Genomic DNA, 22841 nt, shown 5'->3' on the forward strand with positions numbered 1-22841 from the left:
GCGCCGTCTTGTCCGCTTGTCCGCTTGCCCGTCCTTCCTCCCGCTCGCTCGCTAGCTTGCTTGCTTGCTTGCTTGCTTGCTTGCTTGCTTGCTTGCTTGCTCGCTCGCTCGCTCGTTCGCCGAGTTTGCCCGTTCACTCGCTTCCACTTTATTAGTCTCGCGTCTCGCGCGGACCACCGCGAACCCCTGCGACCACGACGCTCCTCAACCACTCAACAACGACGACCGACGACCGACGAGCGACAACCGACAACGGCGCAGCCACAATTTGCGTACCTCAACCCGGACAACTGCTTCCTAGGCCGGGACGTGTGCGGGATGAGAAGTTACCTCCGTCTTTGCCGTGCCGCCTTGACTGTCTGACTTGTGAAAGAACTCAACAGATCGAGACCGCAACGACGACCGCGACCACGAGTACTGTGTCTATTACAGAAGAAATATTATACACCGAATACACTGAGTTAACCGCGATCCCGGTCCGGAATTGCTGGATTATACCGTTTAATCATTCCGCGTGTAATTGTGCGCGTAAATGTGATTGCCGTCCGTTCGATACTCACGTGCGTGCTGCTGCAGAGTTGTGATCGGGGGGTCGCAAAAAGTGGATACTGATAAATGGTACTCAGTGTCATGTGCAGTGTTCCAGTGCATCAAATAACTATTCGGTTAGCACGTCGTGCCCCGCCAGATCCTCCGCAAAGTACGGGAAAGTTTGTCCTGGTGGTGAACCAGGAGTCCGTTGTCGCCCCGTGTTTTAGACCAGCGCGTTACGGCGTGCCGGCCAATACTGCGCGTATAACGAAATTGTTTGCGTCAGAAATCTCGAGGGGGAGGGCGACGAGTTGAGTAAAAAAATGCTGGCACTCGCGATGCGTCGCGAACACACCGCAGGCCGTAGTAATTACAACGATCCGAACTCCACGGCGCCAAACTTTGATCAGCTCCAGCACTCGTTCGCGGTTCAGTCCGAGGGTCTTGAAGCGGTGGTCCTCAACTCGCGGCTGCGCGACAACAACCAGGGTACCGGAGGCGAGTCCGAAAGCGCCGAGGCCGAAGGTGAAGGTGAACTGCAAGAGTTTGTTGACATTGCACAGGTCCAGCAGCTCCTGCAACAACAACACCATCATCACCACCATCAGCAGCAACAGCAGCAACAGCAGCATCAACAACACCAACAGCAACAGGTCCCACCAGGCTCTACTTCCTGTGTCTGGGGTGCCGTTTACCCACCGCCACCGCCGGCGATAACTTTTCCTCATTCCACACACCATCATCCCCATCATCACCATCATCATCCCACGCCAGGTGAGGAAAAGAAGGCTTCGTTTTGTCCCCGGCAGACTTCCCTGGGGACAATTTTCTCTTATACTCCATACCCTCTCACTCTTCGAAAGAACCGGTCATTTTTCTCGCTTAACCACACCTGCATTTCGCCATCACGCCGGGTTATTCCGTTAACCTGATCATTCACCATTGGTCGGACAAAGATTCACTGCTTCCGGTACCTGTTGCATCCCGACACGCGCGCGCGGAAGTATTTGATAAAATTTTCAAACTTACGCAGTAGCAATAGCAGTACTAGAGAAGCGGGTTGTGCGAAGTGACGAGTTATACCGGACGAGGAGTACCAGAGGCACGTGTTTGCGTTGGTATTCTCGGTGAATAAAATGATCAGAGAATCAGAAAAAGAAGTAGGATTTTTTTGCTCCAAAGCTCAATTACTTAATCGTCGCTATTGGCGTCTACGATGAAATTACAACTTGGCAGAGTAATGCATCGAAGACTGATCAATTGGTCATTTTGGCCATCCTTCGACAGAGATCGATTTTTCCGGGGTTTTTCCCCATACCTATACTGTCCTTTACCGAAAGGACAGATGTCTCGCAGAATACTTGACTGAGTTGGCGTAACGCTGCGTTTGAAAAAGGGTGGACACGTATTCTTCCACCGCCTGACTGTACTCTATCCAACAGCGAATTCGACGTAGTCACACCGCCGAACGACACTTATCGAACTGCCCCGGCAAAACAGTAATATTCTGTGCTGCGGTACAACCTGTGCGGTTTTTCTGAAGATGTTGGATACATAATTAATTTCAGCTCGATGTATTACCGAAACGAGGCTTGCTAGCGATTACAGGTAGACAGACCATTTTCGAATACTCAAACTCAACCCCGTATTTGCGCAAAATTTGTTGCTGCAGCTTATTCAACGGACTATATTGATTTGCACCTATAACGTGGCTGATTTCCGGAAGGGAAGAGCCAGATGCAGCTATATGTTGCTTCATAGCACGTCGGTGCAGTGCGGCTGTTGACGAAAAGTAGATTCTGCGTTAAATCACGTAGGGTGCAGCCCGATAACAAAAAATGACGATGGTATACGAACGGCGTAACTCGGTGGTTCTCTGACGTAGCAAGAGACAGCGTCACACGCGCGGCTATACGCGTGGCGTAGATAACATCTATCGACTACCGATTGAACTATAAAAAATTGCGCACCGGAATAATTACTTTAACGACACGATACGGCGGTGTATTTTTCACCGACGATCGTTATGAATTAGAGGTAACGTTTGCGATGCCGGCGGTTGTTGTTGTACGTTCTCTTTCCTTCCTCGTTACTCTTTTTTTTTTCTCGAAGCTCGTAGAATCGCATATACCTGTAGTTGGCAACGATCGTGTTTTAAACAGAATCGCAAGATGTCGAAGGCGCTTTCGCGGTTAACGCGGCACGGTGACTCATCCTTGATATTGGCGTGTCACGCTGGTATTTAGGGATGTTGGTCTCAGGTGGTTGCGTGGCGGCTGAAAATAGTAGCTCGCCCGCGCAAACCTAACGCGACTTGGTACACGAATAGATCGCGCCCACCGTGGTATACCTATACTGATCGTGCAGGGTAAATTTAGATTTTGTTATGCTACGCAAGCGACTGGACTCTCGGGCGGCGTACGTGTTATACCTACGCGGTCTGCAACGGGCGGGCCGAGTCGAGTCGAGTCGAGTTTAGACGAAACGGTGTATACGGAACGGAACGGGACGGGACGGGCCGGGACGGGCTGGACCAAGTTGCGGGCGCGTGGCGGCTGTGCGTGACGCCGAGCGTCGACTAGAGACCCTAAATAGGGCATCAGGTGGTTGCCGATGTGTCTCCTTCAACACCGCCGTGCGCGGTACCGACGCTACGCGACGCAGACGCGGATCCTTCGCGTCACATCGCCACCAACCACCGAGGCTTCGTATCCGTATAATACCCGCCACTCATACATCAACATTCAACATCGTATACCTAAACACCGACGCACACCCAAATAAATACGTTGGGACCGCACACCAAGCGCAGATGCGTGCGTAAATTGTCCGCGTATACCGCGTGTGCAAGTGTATGCAGCGTAGTTCGTACCTATGCATGCTCAGACGGGTATGGACGACACACGGCTAGGCGGGCGCGTAGAACGCCATCAAACGAGTTGAAGGGACGCGTGGACTCGCGCGCGCGCGCGCTTGCGTATGCGTGAGTTATAAGATAAGCCCCGCAAGCCCACGCAATATAGGAGCGAGCGCGCGCCGTGGCGCTACGTCACGCGGCGCGACGTCACTGGCGAACGGTCTGCGAGCCTCGGCTGGGGGGTTGGGGCGGGGCGGCGAGGTACGCGGGGCAAGGGGTAATCCGACGCGCGGACGGCGACGGCGACGGCGACGGTTCAGGCGAGAGCGCCGGGCGGTGGGTGGCAAAGGAGGGTGCGGAGGAGGCATACCGCGTATACGTACATACACACGGACGAGCGCACACATAGCGGAGATGGAGAACGGGGATTGGCTGGCGGTCGCTCGACGCTTCCAAATATGGGACAGTCTCCGCGGTCCATTCATAAAACTACGGGGCGCGCCGCGCTCTCGGCTCAGTCCGTGCGCGACCCCCACGCATCGCGCGTCCCGTATAGCAAACCCAAGACGCCCGCGTACCTTGTGTATACGCGGTGTGCTCTTCCGTATACATTACATACGAACTCATACGCGCGCAGTCACACACACGTACGTGTCGGTACATGTATATATATATACATATAAATACGTATACACACGCACACACACATATATATATATATATACAAACATGTATATTGAATACATCGACGGTATATAATACATATTTGTTGACGAGATAAACTTCCTGGATATCCTTTACAGACTGCACTTGTTTGGAGATAAGAGTAAAAAAAAAAAAAAACCCGAATCTTTTTTTCAATCATTTTAGATTTATTTCTCGTTACCACCTTCACCTGTTGGTATATTAAACTTGTTTCGGGTACACCTACGCGATATCTTCGGTGAAACGTTTCTTTTCGTGCAAGGACGAACCTGTTGTTTCCGCACGCGGGTTATCCAATCGAACTACCTGCTGGTATCGGGCCGCCCAAGGGGTTGGCCCACGTTCCTTGACGTGCTGTGGGACGGCCAAGTGTCAACGACAAGAATATAAACGCTACGCGCCCCGTGGTCAAACCAGGGAGACTGTTTTGATAGAGTTTCGAGTTTTCCCGAATCGCACGGAACACCAGCTGCAAGGCCGCCTCTGTAAACGGTTCTCACAATCTCACCCGCGCTACGTCGTCTTAACCTGTATCGCTCGCACCCCCGCTGCCCGCGACTCTGACGTTCGACGGTAAATGGTTTCTGCCTCGACGAGCCGATTGTTACTGGCGCTTACGCGCGACAAGTGAGCACCGTCGAGATATAGGATAAAAAAAAAAAAAAAGAATAAAATAAAATTTAAAGAATGAAAAAATAAAAAAGGAAACGAGACAGAGGAGGAGAAAAGGAGAGAGTGCACGCCAAGTACATGCCTACGTAACCATTGTCAAATAAATACGCCGCGGGTAAGAGCAAAAATCAACGGGAAACTATTATTCGGCTGAATATGCTAAATGATAACCGTATAACGACGCGTGCGCATTAACGGTTGATGAAGCAGCTCTGTTCGAATATAAACTAGAATATATACATAGAATATATATATTTTGAAGAAAACGGAGGAACGAAATTACGATAATAATAATTTCGTTAAACGTTGACACGACCACAGGAGAGGATACCTGTCCGTCTGGCGAGGATACCGCGGAGCCGTTGCAGAGGATGACGATGGACGGGATGGAAGTGGTGGGCTCGCAACCCCACGCAGCGACCAGTCCATTCCTGCTGGCCTCGCCGCCTCTCGGTCACCACCATCACCATCACCATCATCATCACGCAACCTTCAACCTGCAGGCGGTGCAGCTAAGCTTCGACGCTTGTCTCGCGTACAATACCGTGTCCTCGGGAAGCACGACGTCGACCGCGGCCACGACGTCGACGGTCTCGTCGAGTAAACCGGTGCCTTCGCTCTCCCTCGCCTCCTGTGTCTCACTACAGCCCCAACAGCCGCATCACACGACCGGCGACAACTCTGCCGACCTGCACCACCATCACCACCGAAACAACCACCACCAGCTCCATCAGACTCATCAGCACCACCATTCTGAGGAGCGTCTTCGGCTCACCGACACCCCGTCGTCCCCGTGCGAGACTGCCTCCGGCGGCGAGCTCAAGGAGAGACGGCAACACCTCCACGACGACGAGGAGTGCGTCGGCGTTTCCAGCTGCAGGGACGACCTCGGGGACACCGCGGAAAAGGACAAGCCCGGCGACCTCAACACACCCGTTACCACGAGCAGCGACCTTCCTTCGTTCTTCGGACCCTCGGCTCTCGTTGAACCTCCCCCCATTTCAGGTACACCTATCATATATGACAAAATAACTGACAATCTCGATAGTTTGCTGTAGGTACATTCCCTACTTCGCTACTCCGTAACTTCAAGCCCGCGATACGTTTGTGCTCAAGCTGCAAGTAGGTACAGGTAGCTGTTGACGCGTATAATCTGCATCATCCGGCACTGTCGTTCACTTTCACCGCTCGCCCATGGTAGATACGCATGTTCGGTTCACAGGCTTAAAATCAGTAAGTATGCCTAATTGCAGTAGCCGGTGAAACACCTTGACGGATCAGCTCGCGCGCGACAGCATCGACGACGCCCGGGGAACAGTGCGGCTTGATCCGATTCGAATGCCGCTGAGCGACCTGCGGTCAGAGGTTGCCCGTCAACCTGTGCTTCTCGTGAAACGGTTAACCGGTACCCGGTAGTCTTTCTCTGAGATAATTGAGCGTCCGTGAACCGTCCTGGAATATGCGTTCGAAAATCGGACGAACAAGGCTAGACTTATTGCGCGCTGATCGCCGCGGGTTGGGGGCTCGATTGAACCGGTGTTCATCAACCGGCCGGTGTGGGTATCGTGTGGGGGAGTTTTCATGCATCGACGAAGCAGCAAGGGGGATTCGGACATGCATTAGAGGCAAACCGCCGGTACGGCGATTGTCAGTCAATCGGCCGTGTTGTACCTCCAGGGCGCGTACGGTGCGTAGATACCTAGGTACATACGTGCTAGGCGAACGACGACGGAGACGCCGGTGTTGTGACGTATTGCATAGATAGGAGAAAAGGCTCAAGATATCGAGGCCTGCTCTCACGCTCGTTCGCGGATCAATACCGACGACCCCGACATTCAACACCGACTCCTTTCCCCGCCGGCCCTCGCTCGCCTCCTACCAACCACTTCCCCGAATCATCCACCTCCTCCCTCGCCCCCACCCCCAACCTTCCGTTGGTTCATTCATGCTTTCGCGCACCACGAGCACCCCCGCGTCATCCTCTCACCCTCGCTTTCGTTCCTTCTGCTGCGCGCCTTTTCAACTTTCCGATTAATAAAACCGGGTGTACGTTTACGTCGCCAACCTCTCTCCACAGCATGATACTCGGTTTCCTCGCTGTACACCCAGCTATCGCTCGTCGCGGTACGAGGAACACGTGTATCGTTCGCAGATGGTAGATTCTTATTTTATACATATATATAAATTACAACGATGCCGCAGCTGAGAATTCCGATACTGAATATGATTCTCGAGTTTCGCAGCAATAGAGAGCTGGCATTAGAATCAGTTTTTGATATACGCGGAGGCCTAGCGTGATACAGCAACGCGCTCTCTGCCGACGGCTGGACGATCAGCGAGTAGCGCGACGGGTATTTTGAAATTTCTTCCAACATAAACGTGATTTAACAGACCGATCGCGCACGCACTTATTACAGTTGGGATAGGAAGGAAGCAGTGAAGGCAGGATGCAGTTGAGTGATAGTGAGAGGGACTCGCACAGGGGCGTCTGTAGCTATATTCTCGTGATAAATATATGTACGAGAGCTTATATCACGATGTTTCCTGCCGGAGCAACGATAGCGCGCTGTATACAGAGAATTCGCTATAACGACGAATACGTATTATATTTTCCAGGAAGCTTGGCTGGCGAAGACCTTTCCTTGGAGGAGGCAGCCGTCGAGGATGACGAGTCGACAGCCGGTAATCGGGACCACCACCAGCACCACCACCAGCATCAACATCAGCAGCATCACCACCACCACCACCATCAACAACAACAACAACAACAACAACAACAGCAACAACAACAACAGCAGCAGCAGCAGCAACATCATCACCAACAGCCGGAAAACTCGACGGGTCTGAGATGCGACACGGACGCGACTACGGGAGGAACGACGCCGCCTCGAGCGAGTGCGACAGGTCACCACGCGACCCAGGAGGAGGCCGAGCGTTGCAACGCGGTACTTCAGAGCGGTGTGATCCTCTACTCGTCTCCGCATTCCTCGACGCCGACTGGAGCACCTTCGACGAGTCACACCCCGGCGAACATTTGCAACGTACCGACTCTGACGTACCGTGGGATTTTCACAGCCACCTGTACTCAGGCCTCACCCCTCAACCCAATTCAGTCGCAGCAGCAAACTGTGACCCCGGAACTCTGGGGGAGCTTACCATCGCCCACCTTGAATCTGACCGGTCAACCCTTCCTCCACCCCTCTCTCCACGCATCTCCTTACGGAGCAGAGACTGTCGAGCTACTCCAGGTCGAATCGAAACCCCCGCCGCCACCCGGCTATCACGACACTTCGACGCCGACGCCCGCCAGCTGGCTGACGGCCCACGAAGAAACTTATGACTCGAGCCTACTTTCGCACCACCAACATCACCATCCGCAACATCATCATCAGCAACAGCATCACCAGGAACCGACGCTGAAGCAGGAACCATCCACAACTCCAGGGGGCTACAGTACCGGGAACGTGCAGCAGCAGCAGCAGCAGCAGCAACAGCAACAGCAACAACAACAACAGCAGAGTGGCGGAGGAAACGGAGCGACCGGGAGCGTACAACTCGCGGAGTACAATCCAAGCACGTCGAAGGGTCATGAGATACTGTCCCAGGTCTATCAGCAGAGCGCGTTACCGCTCCGGCTGGTCCCCGTAAAACCGCGAAAGTATCCAAACCGGCCGAGCAAGACGCCGGTCCACGAACGTCCCTATGCCTGTCCGGTTGACGGTTGTGACCGAAGGTTCTCCCGGAGCGACGAGCTTACCCGACACATTCGCATCCACACAGGTCAAAAGCCGTTTCAGTGCCGCATATGCATGAGATCCTTTTCACGGAGCGACCACCTAACTACCCACGTACGCACCCACACCGGCGAGAAGCCGTTCTGCTGCGACCAGTGCGGACGAAAGTTTGCGCGGAGCGACGAGAAGAAACGCCACGCGAAGGTACACCTAAAGCAAAGGCTAAAGCGTGAAGCGTCGAGCTCCGCCGGAAGTGGTTCTAACGCCGGGAGCTCGAACGCCGGTAGTAACGTGCAGCGCAACCACCCCCAAGCTCACGCATCATCCCCCTGCAATCAGTAGAAAAGGAGATATGCGCTCATCCTTAATACCCACCCCGAAACACTTTCATTTTTACACATCTCATCGCTCTTTGTAAGTCTTTCCTTCCCTTCCCTCCGGTTCCCTTCCCTTTCCACCGCACTCTCGCACCACCTATATACTCACGCGACTGATTTGATTTTTATTCTTCATAGTTATCATCATTATTGTTATTATTATTAATTATTATTAATTATTATTATTATTGTTGTTATTATTGCTATCATTATCATCGTCATCATCATCACTTACTTCATCTTTTTATAAAAATTACGTTATCATTGCCAATCACCGTTCCCTCCCCCGACGATTACGACCTCTAGATACAAAACCGTGTTGCCGAACACGCTAAACCCGGCCCCAGTGTTCTTTCGAAATCGCTTTTCTCGTCTCGTCTCGCCTCGTCTCCTCTCCTACCATTTTTCCCATTTTCCCGGTGGCTGTATACCGTCCGTCCGTTCCGAGGGCGACCCTATATGTATGTACCCATGTAGAGGCGACCCGCCGCACCCATTCATCTCTCATGCCTCTCAAAATCTCACTACGAGCTGTAATTACTCTTAATCGATACACACATATCTATATATGTCCTATGTATCGAAACGCATGCATTGTAGGTATGAAATTATATGTGTATGATATATTAACGTACATACATGTAATATACGTCTGTATATTATACGTATACATACGAATATACGTTGCATAATAAGCTCTGTAAAATGTTACCCGGCATATACGTTCTCAAAATTATATATTGTTGATTATAAGAATCAAATTAATATTATGTATATGTTGATCTATTTATTAACACACGACGTACTGCTAAGGTGAAACATTAATAATAATAATTTTTACTATAGTATATATGTAATGCAACTCGAAATTGCATTAAAAAATTGAAGGAAAAATGTTAAAAACAAACAAAAAAAAAAAAAAAAAAGAAAGAGATACCGTACTGTACCTATTACTATTATAATATTACCAAGATAATTTTTTACAAATGATATTATTCTATCGTTATATATTATATATTATGTAGCTATTTAGTACATAAATGAATGTAATGGTGCTCTGGAGTGCAACGCACGAGAAAAAAAACCATCTACTTGTAATATTTTGTCGCCCAATCGCTATCGTCAAAATACGGACGCCTCCACGATAATTATTAACAAGAAAAAAAATACAAGTTAACAATCATTCCTCGACGTCTTTCATTGCATCCACACTTTTAAATACGGTAAAATCTCGCTTGACCGGGATAGGCGGAACCAGCGCGGATGATACGGTCAGTCCAAAAGCATATAAATTTTTTGTTGATTAAGCAAATCTGTCAACGTATTCTCACGTCGAGACTGAACGGAAATTTTCAAACTCGAATGGATACAGAACATTTCGTAATTTCCGAATATGGAAAGATTTCTATAGGATCTTACACAAATCGATACATCAATTCTTATCCTTCTGGAAAACTCTCTAGTCACGTTTCTTAATCTAGCTTTGGAATTGTTTCAGACAATCGTATACGTATCATCCGCCGCATCATCCTCAATTGCCGATAAAAAAATATGCACGTATAACCTCTCGGAGCGGTTAATCAATATTCTGCAGTTACAAAGGTTCTACTCAATTCCACTGTATCCCTACATATCAGTGTTTTCAAAATATTGCGTAAAAATATGTATTATTCATATACCTATTTGCACGGCATAATTATAGGTATATGCAGCGCCGGCCATTCCTTACTGACCATGGGGAAACCACGAGTGCGAATGGGAACACTTGAATTTTACCTGAATTTCACATCAATCCCTCTATCTCACACTAGTCATAGATTACTGCTCGCTCGCTTATTGTATCTGACCCTTGACCGACAGGGACCCGTTTATGAGCGCTCTTGGTAAAAGCACTTTGGCCCTGTAATTTAATATTACAAGAAAAGTTTCGCATTTTCCTAATTCTAAATTCCCAATAACCACGTTTGCCGCCACCTCGGAACGAATAATACCCACACAGAATCGTACGCGCGTGAGAGGTAAGTAAATAATATAGGTATACCTAAATGGTACATGCATGCAATGGAAATAAATATATGCGTTACAGGATAAAAGCGCTGTCGTCGCCGTCCGCGCGTCCGGATAAAGGTATATCCTTGTACGAATAGTAGAACGCGGACGAAACTGAGGTCGCAGCAGTTGAATCTGGAATGACTCTACTGTAGGGTCCAAAGCGCTGCAAGATGATGCGGGATGGAACTTGTGTGATAATACATGGACCACGTACGTATATACATACATAACCACATATAGGTAGGTATAGGTAGGTGTAGGACTCTGTGCGTTCCACCTATAAGACAAGATGCAAGAAGTGTACGAGAAGGCTGTGAGAACACGTCTATAAATAGGCCCAGGACTGGGATGAGACCTCCTCCAGAGTTCGCGGTCCCGCGGCGCGATCCCTTCTCCTTCTATCCCTCCCACGCCCACTCGACCCCCCCCCCCCCCCCCCCCCCGCCGTATCCCTGACTGTCCGGCCGTCAGCTTCCTCCGCCACGATGCGAGGCGTGCGCCTCTCACTTGCGCTCACCGGCTCTCGCCCAAAGGCTAAGGCGACGTGTGCTGTACGGGCCATCGGACTTGCGACGGTACAACAGTAAGTATACCTACGATTTCAGCATGCGCCGCTCATCCGTATAATGCGTACCGATGATGCATGCAACGCAACGCGACGGCTCGTGCCATTTTTGGCTATTAACGAATCCAGGTTTGATCGAATTTCGGCGAATTGTACCAATTCAGTAACATTTATGTCATTGGCACGGGGACCAGTTGCGTAGGGATCATTAGAGACGAAGATGGTGCTGCAGCGAGTCGAAGGGCCGCTTTGACCTTACAATTAGAGAGAAGATTGTTCTGTACAGATGTATATGTAGGCGAGTATGCGTATATAGGTATGTATGCCTGTAGAATCTCGGAACACGAGATTCGAAACCCACTGCCACACCCCGGCAGCTCGGTTAAACCTGTTGCTTCGTCACAATCGTTGTGTTCCTACCCAGCTGGTCGGTAGTTGGGGGTTGTTGAAAGTGACCGGCCGTGCGTTCGTAATCATGTTACGCTGCCATTGAATTCGGCATTTTAACGAATTACCGTATGACGAATGCAACCCTTGCTCGAACTGACTATTGGGCACACATCGTGTTACCTGTTCACACTCGGTTCGTATTTTTCGTCCGTTCCGGAAGACGTTACACAGTCGAGTCAATGATGTTAAGTAGAAAGAAAGGATCTTTTGAAATTTAGAACTTCAACACTCGCCCTTATTTCGGGGTTGAAAATTCGATTTCTTGAAAATTGAACACTCACCCGTAAAATGAATTAATATAATACATGGATAAGATTAAATTTAACTAGCGAGTATGTATGTATATGTGAGTGATGGGATATAGCGATGCTAATTTCAAAAGGGCTTATATACTTTTATACGTCCTTCTGGTTTTACAGAGTTATCTATAGCACAAAGGGCGTATAAGTTTTTTTCTTCATTGCCAATCGTTTCGTAGACTTGATTTTAAAGCTAAATATTGAAAACAAATTTTCAAAGCCAAAAAGGCGAGTATGTTTTTTTATTTGTTCGATATTTATGTTGAAAATAAGTCTACGGTACCTTTGACAACGAAAAAAAAAAATTACACGCCCTTTTGGCATTAGCACCGCGATATGAAGCACGACGAATTTGCGGCCCAACGCCGTGCCCGTCCGACCTAGGGTCATAAGAGCGGGCAGGGGGTTGCGGGGAAAGAGATTCATTCAGAACTGGCACGTGTCCGTGGTGGTATATATTCTGGTATGCTCAAGTATACGTGCCCGTGTGCGGTGATACGGTGCGAGTAGGATACGCGAGTGTCTTTTCGTATACACATATGCCTAGGTTGCGCATGTAGATGCGGCACATACACCTGAACGACACACAAGTACCCGTGATAGCAAATCGACGACGGTGTTCATCGGGGGGTGGGGATATGGCGAGGGTGACGGTAAGGGGTTGCTTGCCGGAGGGGGTTGTTGCCAGGCGACGATGCCCAGGGCCGCGGGTTGCCCCTGGTGACTGTTGCGTCACTGCGGCGTCGGGTGACGTCACGCGACGCCAATGCCCTTGACCGACGGAAGAAGCAACGACGCAGCCTGCTGCTAACAACCCCAAACTGCCACGCTCCTGCTCTACCCTACCCTACCCTACCCTATCCTACACTACCCTGCCCTACCGTACCCTATCCTACCCTACCTCACCCCCGTGAGATTCTGGCATACCCTTTGAGACTCTAAATTCTAGAATGATCCACCGGCTGTTCGCAGCAGTGCGTTAAGCGAACCGAGGTTACGCAGTGCGTGACGAATTTACTCCCAAGTCTGAGGGATGCTTATCAATCGTGGACGTTGCGAGAGTAGATTGAACACAGATAGCGAATTGATAAAAGCTGTGGGAAGAAAAATTTAAAGGATAGATAGATATACTCGTACACCGTATAGCTTCCATCTCTACCTATGCGCAGTGTGTAGATTACTAACAATAAGTGGGGATAAGCGGGCTCCGAGAGATACTAGATGTCGTACAGCTTGGAAGCCCATATTTATCAGCTCTCATTTGAATTTAAATTTCACTTAAATTTCGAGTGACGGTGACCAATGCCTTCCTACCGTCTGATTATTATACGGAGTTTAATGAGCTTCATCACCTTTACCTGCATGGGGTATAAAAGACTGCTCTCCGGCGCTCTTGCGGTCTTCCTTGGTATAGTCGCGCGCTGCGCACCGCAGTACATATACCTGTTACGGATTATGGCGCCTGGGACTGGTTAGAGGACCAACGCCCCCAACTCTAAATATCCCGATAAAAAAATTTCCATGCGTTAAATACACTCATATATACGGAATGAGGTTCAATCTATAGATTTGATTTTTTTTTTTTTACAATACTTATTGTTAAGAGAAACCTATGCCTAGAACATAGTTGTTCCTGAAATGGCCCGGTTTTTTGTCGGAAACAATTACATCGTTTATCTCACTATAGCAGCGAATACGCAAGTGCTACAGAAAAAATTTTAAGAAAACAATTGTTCGTCTTGAAATTTTACACGAAACTGGTTTTGTCGTTGTATGCTTTTTTTCACCCTCAATAGTTACGAAAATATTTGAGATCGAGATATACAACCCTGTATCCTTTTTAGTTCGTCACTCTGTCTGTCATTGAATGTTTTACAATCATTGGTATTGGTAACTACGTATATTGAACATTGGAGACAACTGTATGAAATAATTACTATCATAAATCAAGGCTAAAAATTGTTATTTTGTCATTCTTTTCGATACCACTAACAGTTTAGCCACCAAAGCGGTATAAACGATTAAACTATTTATCACGTAGAAGGAGGCCATTCGCGGACAATATAACTCTGACATTCAGATTACGCGAATCGAAATACAAGAAAAACAACCGAAATTACCCTAACACAATGTGAACAATCATTGATATAAATAAAAAATTTATCTAGCACGAAATTACTCTCATTTCGTTCACCACGGTTGCAAAGATACTTTTTTCCGGCGCCTGCGCGGTAGGTTCAATTTTCGAAACCTGTGGAGCGTGCGTAAATTGTGCCCCATTTCCGAAGAGTGCGGTAAAACGACGTTGGCTTTTACACATCAAGGCCTTCTTTGGCGCATGAGCACTTTTAAACAGTTCAATTTTACACCCTTATACAAATGAGCGTAAGTTACCTGGCCATAATTTTATGCGCTGGCATTCAACTTTCGTTGACAGGTATTGGAAAAAATAACGCGTCGTCACACGTGCGAATGGGCGAACTCTGACTCGTGTCATTACGCACTCGCCTTTTCGGCTCACGCTGCTAACCTTACAATCGTTGGAAATAGCCCACTTTCCGCACTTGTAACACAATACAAGTACCACTATTGATTTTTTATTGGCAGAGACGGTAGAAAGATTGAACTGACAGTAATGGCGCCACACGGTGAAATTTGTTAGCGTGGAATCGCATTGGGTCTTTGCACTCGAGTGTGAGTACCGGGTGCACGATTACATGTTAGCTACTCCGACTCTTATCTATATTGTGCAAAAAGGAGAGATAGATTTTTAGACGCCCGAAGCATCGGGGTTGACCTCACAGATTTTTTTTTCTCTAGCTTCCCGTGGAACGGCGCCCCTTGCAGAAGGGCGCTCTGGACAAGCGCCACGCTCGCCTACCCCTAGGTACGGCGCTGTATTCGTAATCAATGTAGTCGAAATATATTCCAAAAAATTTTTTTAGTGAAATCTTCCATTTTTCACGAGCAATTTGGACTTTACAAACCTGATTTATCTCGTGATTGCTCTCCATGGCTCGATTCATCACAGTTTACCTTTGACATTCGTTTTCTCCCAAGCCATATAAAAATTTACGAATAATTCCGTAGCAAAGCGGATTTTCGCGCGGAACATCGCTCAGTTAGGACGTGTCTTTAACGACATCCTGATTTTGAATGGCTCACTATGGTTACCACAAATGGCCCGAACACAATTATTCGCGCGCAAACACGAAATTTCAAGAACGAACAAAGTTGATACGCACGAACGATGTGCGGGCAAACCGTTTGTGAGTGCAAACCGGCTGAAGCCAGTACGCGGTTTAAGATCTTTGTAAAAAGTGGTGAACCTCCCTAATAAGGCGGGGAACACCTTGGGTCACGCAATGCAGTTTCCGCGTGGGCAGATCCGCCGGTTCGTAGATGCGAGCGTTTTCTCGCTTCATCGGTCCTTCCTTAGCTGGTTCTGTCGATCGGCCCGTTGATCGTTCGTTTCGTTCATTCATGAAACGCAGTTCAGTGCGCGCATGCGCCGCGTCATTGAAGCTCCCACTCCGTTGTTTGAAAATGTACATCGGCATGCGCACTGTATGTGTAAACGACGATCCGTATTAGTGTGAGTTGTACATACAGCACACAGATGCGACAGATGGTGCGAGTAAGCAGCTGTGCGATTCTGGTGTGTGTCGGACACGCAAAATCTAGAAGTATTGCTTTTGATTATGATAGGTTTCCTCGGGTTTTGCACAGGGCAAATGGGCGGGACTAAGAACTCAGGGTACTCGTGCGACACATACGACATCATACACCTCCAAATAAGTAGTCGATTTTCGTTCAATCGATTTGTTCACCCGGCCGGATTCGACGTACAAGCATTTTACAATTATATGATAAAATACACGTATTACAGTAATCAATCGATTACTTACGCATGATTGTGACTTAGTTGTCATTCACACTCGAATCGTTCTATACTTCCCGTTTAAGAAATAATATATCTATATGTTGTATAAAAAATGTTGAAATTTAAATGAAAATTTGAACGGTATCGATTATTTTAGTTACTGCATGACGATGTAATTGTAAAAAAAAAGGCTACAGTGGACATGCAACCAACCTTATATTCCCATAATGAGTATAGGATATTCAGCTTGCTTTTGGAACATACACGAAATGTTTACGTATAAAAATTATTCAATCGACGCGACCCGGAAGTGAGGCTGCCATTGCCAATTCCCACAATGTATTGACAAAATCACAATGGGCTCGGAATATATTCACTCTTATTCCATCTATTGATTATTAATAGAACCCCAAACAACTCTGATTGCAGAGATTAGTAGGTTGATAGTAATAAAAGAGCGCAACCGTGTTCCACTTAACCGATGATGACGGGGTTATTCTAATTGTAAGTATGTTGAACGGCGGCAAATTGTATTAGGATTTGGCTTTAACGGGTCTCATAGGATTTATCAATTGCGGCTGGCGCTAATTGCGTACGCACTTTCAACTCACACCTCCAAATTAATATAATTCTAATAGATTCGTGGGTATTTGGGTCATTTCGATGGAGCCTGTGATCCCTCTTTCAGCATATTAATTTTCTTTCTAATCAAACTCACAATTTATACGTTACTAAAATACAAACGTGATGGATTCATCTTGCAGTACGTTTCACAATACGCAACCTGTTGACACATGATTAGTTCACGGTTTACAACCACTGTTTAGGATGGCGCCATCAACTGGTTTGGAGCAGAGAACGTGTATAACATGGTAGAGGAGTCCGGACACCCTCCAAAATGGATGGAGTAAGGCCGTATTTATATTATTGTATTGGTTGATACGGACCTTAGATCACGCATAGCATCGACAGTGAAGAAACGTCCTCAAGTAGATAAGTGAGACGAATGTAGAAGGACTACATGCCTTCTCCTTCTACGGCAGTAGCATACCTATCGTAATTGAATGCCCCGGGCACTAATTGTAAGTCGACATAATCCGAATAATAAGGTGTGGAGGTTATGGATTTGTTAAACCTGCATTGTCCGTGAACTTTCGCGGCTTGATGGACTGTTGACAAGCAAGCGATTACGTCGAACAGAATCATTGATACAATGGCAGTATCAGTTGTTACGTGTATCTATTATTCAGGGACTGGCAATATGATGGTTTAATTTTTTTTTTAAATTGAAAAACTCACACCACGGTAAATGCGGAGCATAATCTTTTAAAAGGCAAGGCATACATACGTACAAGCGTTCAATGAAGAATACAAGACGCAGCCAAGTTCAGGTACCGACGTCCTGTGCTACGAGCGCGAGTGCGCGGAGTGCCTGGCGAGAGTTGACCAATCACAGTCTGCTAGACAAAGGAGGGACGTAATTTTATTACTTCTTTCCTTCTCGAAGCCGTTTACACTTATGCGAAGCGGTATGCAATGCTTCCTTCATGACTATACTTATGTTTCCACCGAGGGTACAAATCGAGTTGAGAGTCGGGTTTCCTCGACTGTTTGCTTACTGTTTGCACCGGACCTACGGCCCTGGCGACAATAGAGCGAAGTTCAATCCCGTTGGCAGTGCCGAAGTAACCCAACTCGACTCTTGTCGTTTCAACCGATCGCTTATTTTCGACTCCACGAAAAAATTGTTCAAGCTAGAGTTTGGGTAAAAAGTTGATGTTTCCACCGCGACGGCGCTCGCCCCAAGCCCTTCTCTCTCCCGATTGGTACCCTCGGTGGCAGCATAGCTATGTGCATCACTGATAGGTAACCACACTGGATAGACGATCGCCTAGGCTTTGCTGCTAGCAGCTCGGCTCAAGTTGACTGAGCGCATGGCAGCCATCTTATAGGGCGACGATCTACTTTATGCGCGGGCGATTTAAAAATGAAAACTATTTGTGAAAGTCACACAAGATTTCATAACAAATCAATTCAATTTCATTAATAACAGCGCGCCAACCGCGATTGGTCACGTTCCCATGGAACAACACTTGACTAGTTAAGAAAATGACATGACAGGTGTCGTTGTCCTTATAAGATGGCGTGGCGATTCCACTGTTTCATATCGCGCCACGCTCACTGAACTGCCACACTGGACAGAACAATCCTCTATTCAATGTAGTTACATGTGAATGATGTGTATATGCTCCAAGTACGAACCATACGTAACATCCGTAACATCACCCAATCGCATGGACGATTTCAAGACAAATATTACAGATACGTTCAGATGATTCGTAAATCGCTTTTATGCTTCGCATTAAATCAATGAGATGTAAATATTGCTTATGAACTTGGTTTTTAACATTTTCTCTGAAATTTTAATTTAATAATTTTTTTCAATACGGTTGTTTGAAATTGACCAATCCGGTAGCATCTGTGGCTTAAGACACGGGAGAGCGAATAACTATCAAATAACTACCCGCCGATCCGGTAGCCGAACCTGTGGCCTTTATTTATCCACGCAAACGCAAACAATTCAAAGGGGCGATTAAAAAAAAAAAAAAAAAATCATTCACTATTTACCGAATATCCGTGAAAAAATTAATTTCGTATTCTTTCCAATTTTAATTTTACGATATAATCATAGCAAAAAATGATAAAATTCCTATTTATACTTTTGAATAATCATAATCAGCAGTCTCTTACTTGATTCATTTGTGTTTAAATCAAGGAATTTGGAAACTCTCATCAAAGTCGATCACACAAATTTGCCACAGATTGTCGGATTCATAGGCACTTGTCTCAGAGAAAAAATATAGCCTGAAGGAAAAAAAAAAAGGAGGTTATTATCATACCATCAATCCTGAGGATGAAAGGAAAGTTCTCTAGTGGACAGATTAATACATGGAGATGTAGTCCTGGATGATTCGGATTCATAATCAATATCCATTAATCTTTCCACTGAAATTATATTGGGAGGAAAAAAGCATCATTATCGGACGAATATGAATGTGCAATATGCTCCAATGATAACATCTCTTTTGAATTTGGCTTGTATTGATGGATTTGGTAAGCTTGATAGTATATCTAGTGCTCAATTATTCAAAATTGACTGGGTATTTTTCAACATTGTAAAGTAAGATTGGAAATAAGTTTTGAACATCTGATAATGGAATATAATACAATGCTCAAAAGTAATTGGTATTTACATGTCATTCTTATGCCGACATTGTAAGAATTGTCGTTTTTACGAAACAATTGTTATCTGGTTATCGGTACCGTTGCACGTCGTAGCCAAGACAGGGCTTGCCGGTTGGCTTCTCCTTGCAACAGAGGACCCACTTTTTTCAGACACTCAGCGTGATAACAATTTAAGTAGGCAATCTATAAGAATAATAATTGCAGAAGTAAGTTCTGTGCCCCTCTCCTCTCTAAACGGTATGAGAAATTTTCGAATATTAAAAAAACCGATGAGAATACTGGAAGATAACGACGCTGAAGCTATGTGACGATATATATGTTTTCATCGCAACGTTACTCAATTCAGCGGACAAGCATCAGAATTGTTAAAACACGGTTCAATCAGGTGTTTTCTCAACGAGAATCGCTTCATGCAAAAAGTTTTTGTGAATTGATGATGATCGACTAGCTTCAGTATCACTGGACAATATAGCCCAAATACATACCTCCTGATCAGTGAGAAGAGATGTATCTAGTAAATTGCTCTGTATAGGGACCAAGGTGACACACTCAAAGGTGAGGAAGCCTCGAGATTTAAAATTGTATGGGGTAGCTGTTTCCACAATGACTTCTATATCCTCCAGGCGGATGCCAAACTTTTCATCCTCGTAGTATCCTGGTTCTAAATGATTTCAAGTCGCGCATATTACTTGATCTTCTTCATGAATTGATTTTACACCTCTTACCGTTGGAGAGAAACATCCCGACCTGTAAACCAGGGTCATCGGGATGCGGACGCCATGAAATACCCATTGGTCCCTCGTGAACGTTCAAATATGCACCAACTCCATGTGCAGTGCCATGCAAATAGTCTAGCCTGTTTTCATAACCATATATTAAATCTTGTCAACCTAACAGAATCAAGAATTCAATATGGATCACTTTTGCGCAGATTTTTCTACTTTTCTGCTTAGCTGGAAGAAGAGGTACCTTACCCAACTTCCCACAGGCTTTTGCGTGCCAAAATATCCAGATAGTTGCCCTTGATCATTGTAGGAAAAATAGCACTTGCCAGAGCACACTGTCCCTTGAAAACGCGTGTAAAACATTCTCGCTCAAAAGCGGTAGGCGATCCAAAATGCACGGTTCGAGTAACATCGGTAGTCCCATCGCGGTATTGGCCACCGGAATCACAAAGATAAAACTCCCGGTCATTGATAGGAGTGTCCGTTTCAGGACTAGGTGCGTAATGGATAATAGCACCGTGTGGTCCAACTGCCGAAATAGTGGAAAAGCTCGGTCCAATGAAATCTGCTTGTTCCCTATTTTGGTAAAATTTCTAGTGATCAGTATGGTTGGAAATATGTGGACAATAAAAGTTTATTGTGTGACAAGCGCAGAAAATAGGCGAGATCCGAACAAGTGTAGCTTGTAGCATGAGCAAAACGCGAATGTTGTAATCACACAAGTTAGATAATCGTCGATCTGCATATATCACAACAAGATATCGGCGCGCAAAGTTTGATTGGAAATGCACCAAGGGGAACAGTGTGTAAAATTAAGTTGTATGAAAGTGCGCATGCATGAATCTTGTTTTTCGGTACTTAACATACGATCTACAGACTTTAAAAATCAAACTTTCCAAGCACGTGTTCCACAATGGATGTTGTAATTTTGCCAACAATCCGGATATAAACGACACTTTACAAGATCATGCAGCAATAAATTTCATTAAACGTATACTAATACTTACGCTCTGAACTTTTCTAGTTGAGCAGCACCAGAAAGTTCAGTAACTGGTGATTCACCACTCTTAACCATTTCTTCCAGCCAGGCAAAGTATTTTACAAGAGCAACACCATCTTTAAGATGAGCTTTCTTCATTCCTTCTATTTCTGTAGGGTTCTTAATGGCTTTCATTATACAAATAGGCGTGATGTTGGTATGCAGTTTATTATGCATCTCTCCTGAGCCACAATTGCTGTGCAGCGCATAGCTGGAGCTGTTACTGATCCAAGTCTTTTCGTCACTAGCAGTACTTCTTTCTTTCAAATACGTGCCAATTGTGTCATATGGATGATATTGTGGGTCCACACCCTCATCTTTAAGCTGTTGCCTTGCTTCCTGCGTAAGCTTCAACTCATCAACAAAAATGTGCAGTTCATCCAGTGTAACAACTACGTAAGCAAAAAATACAGGATTGTAGTGAATGTCGCTTCCCCTCCAATTAAGAAGATACGCGACTTCATCAAGAGCCGTTACAACCAGTGTAGTTACACTTTCCTCTCTCATAGCTTTGCGGCAAAGCCCTACTTTTTCTCCTGCTGTTTTTCCGGTATATTTCAAGGGCTGAGCTACTATTTTATTGGATGGCATGCCTGGTTTGTCTGGTCCCCAAACCAAATCTACAAAATTTTTTTCCAGTGCGAGGAAACTATGTCCAGCTGCGACAAGGCTGGCATTTATGGCTGACCACGCCATATTACTTATCAAATTTGGATCAACAGCGACATTTGAGTTAGCGGATAAATTTGAAGCAAGCCAAGAGCCCTGTGTAGGAGTGCCGGCGACTCCCTCCTTCATCAGCGTCCATGCTTCAGGTGGATCCAATTCTTTTGTAGCCTGCGCAAAATATCGCCCATCTGTCCACAGCAGAGCTTGATCTTGAGTTATAATTGCCATTCCAGCCGAACCACTAAATCCAGAGATAAATGATCTGCGCTGATCTTTTGGTGCCAGGTACTCGGACTGATGAGAATCTTCCGATCCAACTATATAGGCATCAATCCCTTTCTTGTCTGTACCTACAGTTGCTGTCCTCAGCAGGTCTCTTAACTTTCTCAGCTTGGTTGCCCCATTCCTGGTTGTCATTTTTTCGTCTCTGCAAATTGTATTTAACACGTTAGTAACGATTCTTAGTCTTGCAGTATTTAATATAACATAAATAACGAAAATTTGAAAATAAACGGTGAGAAAAAGTAAAATGAGATCGAGCTCGAATACTTTTCGTCACGATCCTCTTCGTACCCGGTCATTTTTGAGGTTAGATAATCCAATATTCAGTATGCTAACGGTTAAGTTGCAGGTTGCTGCACCTGCGGGTCGAGTCCATACGGTTGAACAGGTTTTAACACGATATCTTATCAATCATAATGTAACGTTAATCCTATTTATCGTCCAAACATTACCGTTGACCGTTGTTGCAATCGCCCTGTCTGTTGTCACGCAGATAATATTGACGTGACGCCTGACAATGGCTGACAAGATTTTTACCGCCAAGGTTCGCCCCGGCGTTGACTTGCAAGCTTATATGGGCTTATGTGTGACTTCTTAGGGCAGTCCTGTGTTCATGTGTGCACGTCACCGACGGCTGCGTACAGGCTACGCAACAACTTTACCTACCGATAGTTACTACTTCCTTCAGTCAACGAGGTGGCAATGATTCTATAAAATTCCAATCACGACTGCTGTGCCGACATTATGATAGGAAT

At 46.3% G+C, this 22841-nt stretch overlaps 2 protein-coding genes across 13 annotated transcripts; one reads left to right on the forward strand and one right to left on the reverse strand.

Moving 5' to 3' along the window:
* The first annotated feature begins 160 nt into the window (after positions 1 to 160).
* On the forward strand, positions 161 to 10062 carry LOC124307207 (E3 SUMO-protein ligase EGR2). 4 transcript variants are annotated; one of them, XM_046768686.1, is made up of 3 exons: positions 161 to 1305; positions 5087 to 5770; positions 7382 to 10062. In XM_046768686.1, exons 1-3 carry the CDS (start codon positions 855 to 857, stop codon positions 8839 to 8841), a joined length of 2595 nt encoding a protein of 864 aa, XP_046624642.1. In that variant the 5' UTR covers positions 161 to 854; the 3' UTR covers positions 8842 to 10062. The 4 variants fall into 4 exon arrangements, with proteins under 4 accessions (XP_046624642.1, XP_046624645.1, XP_046624643.1 ...); XM_046768689.1 differs by lacking the exon at positions 161 to 1305 and adding an exon at positions 1338 to 2139; XM_046768687.1 differs by lacking the exon at positions 161 to 1305 and adding an exon at positions 3714 to 3992.
* A 7415-nt stretch (positions 10063 to 17477) lies between these two features.
* LOC124307218 (xaa-Pro aminopeptidase ApepP) lies at positions 17478 to 22754 on the reverse strand. 9 transcript variants are annotated; one of them, XR_006908768.1, is made up of 8 exons: positions 22354 to 22739; positions 21104 to 22231; positions 20346 to 20672; positions 20097 to 20227; positions 19857 to 20032; positions 19380 to 19554; positions 18877 to 18990; positions 17478 to 17585 (listed from the first exon to the last, which is right to left on the reverse strand). XR_006908768.1 is itself a non-coding variant. In XM_046768718.1 (7 exons), exons 2-7 carry the CDS (start codon positions 22383 to 22385, stop codon positions 19432 to 19434), a joined length of 1917 nt encoding a protein of 638 aa, XP_046624674.1. In that variant the 5' UTR covers positions 22386 to 22445; positions 22539 to 22737; the 3' UTR covers positions 19206 to 19431. The 9 variants fall into 9 exon arrangements, 6 of the variants coding, with proteins under 6 accessions (XP_046624674.1, XP_046624676.1, XP_046624679.1 ...); XR_006908766.1 differs by having other exon boundaries at positions 17486 to 17582; XR_006908767.1 differs by lacking the exon at positions 17478 to 17585 and having other exon boundaries at positions 18836 to 18990.
* Positions 22755 to 22841: the final 87 nt, after the last annotated feature.

Source organism: Neodiprion virginianus, chromosome 6, assembly GCF_021901495.1.
Source record: "Neodiprion virginianus isolate iyNeoVirg1 chromosome 6, iyNeoVirg1.1, whole genome shotgun sequence".
NCBI lineage: Eukaryota > Metazoa > Arthropoda > Insecta > Hymenoptera > Diprionidae > Neodiprion > Neodiprion virginianus.

Excerpts from the sequence above, each read along its gene's own strand:
- LOC124307207 (XM_046768686.1), top strand. The coding sequence starts at position 855 with ATGCTGGCACTCGCGATGCGTCGCGAACACACCGCAGGCCGTAGTAAT. Across the intron at positions 1,306-5,086 it reads CCATCATCATCCCACGCCAG|GAGAGGATACCTGTCCGTCT; the intron begins GTGAGGAAAAGA and ends ACACGACCACAG. Across the intron at positions 5,771-7,381 it reads TGAACCTCCCCCCATTTCAG|GAAGCTTGGCTGGCGAAGAC; the intron begins GTACACCTATCA and ends TATATTTTCCAG.
- LOC124307218 (XM_046768718.1), bottom strand. The coding sequence starts at position 22,385 with ATGACCGGGTACGAAGAGGATCGTGACGAAAA. Across the intron at positions 20,228-20,345 it reads AAAAGCCTGTGGGAAGTTGG|GCTAGACTATTTGCATGGCA; the intron begins GTAAGGTACCTC and ends TTATGAAAACAG. Across the intron at positions 20,033-20,096 it reads CGGGATGTTTCTCTCCAACG|AACCAGGATACTACGAGGAT; the intron begins GTAAGAGGTGTA and ends GAAATCATTTAG.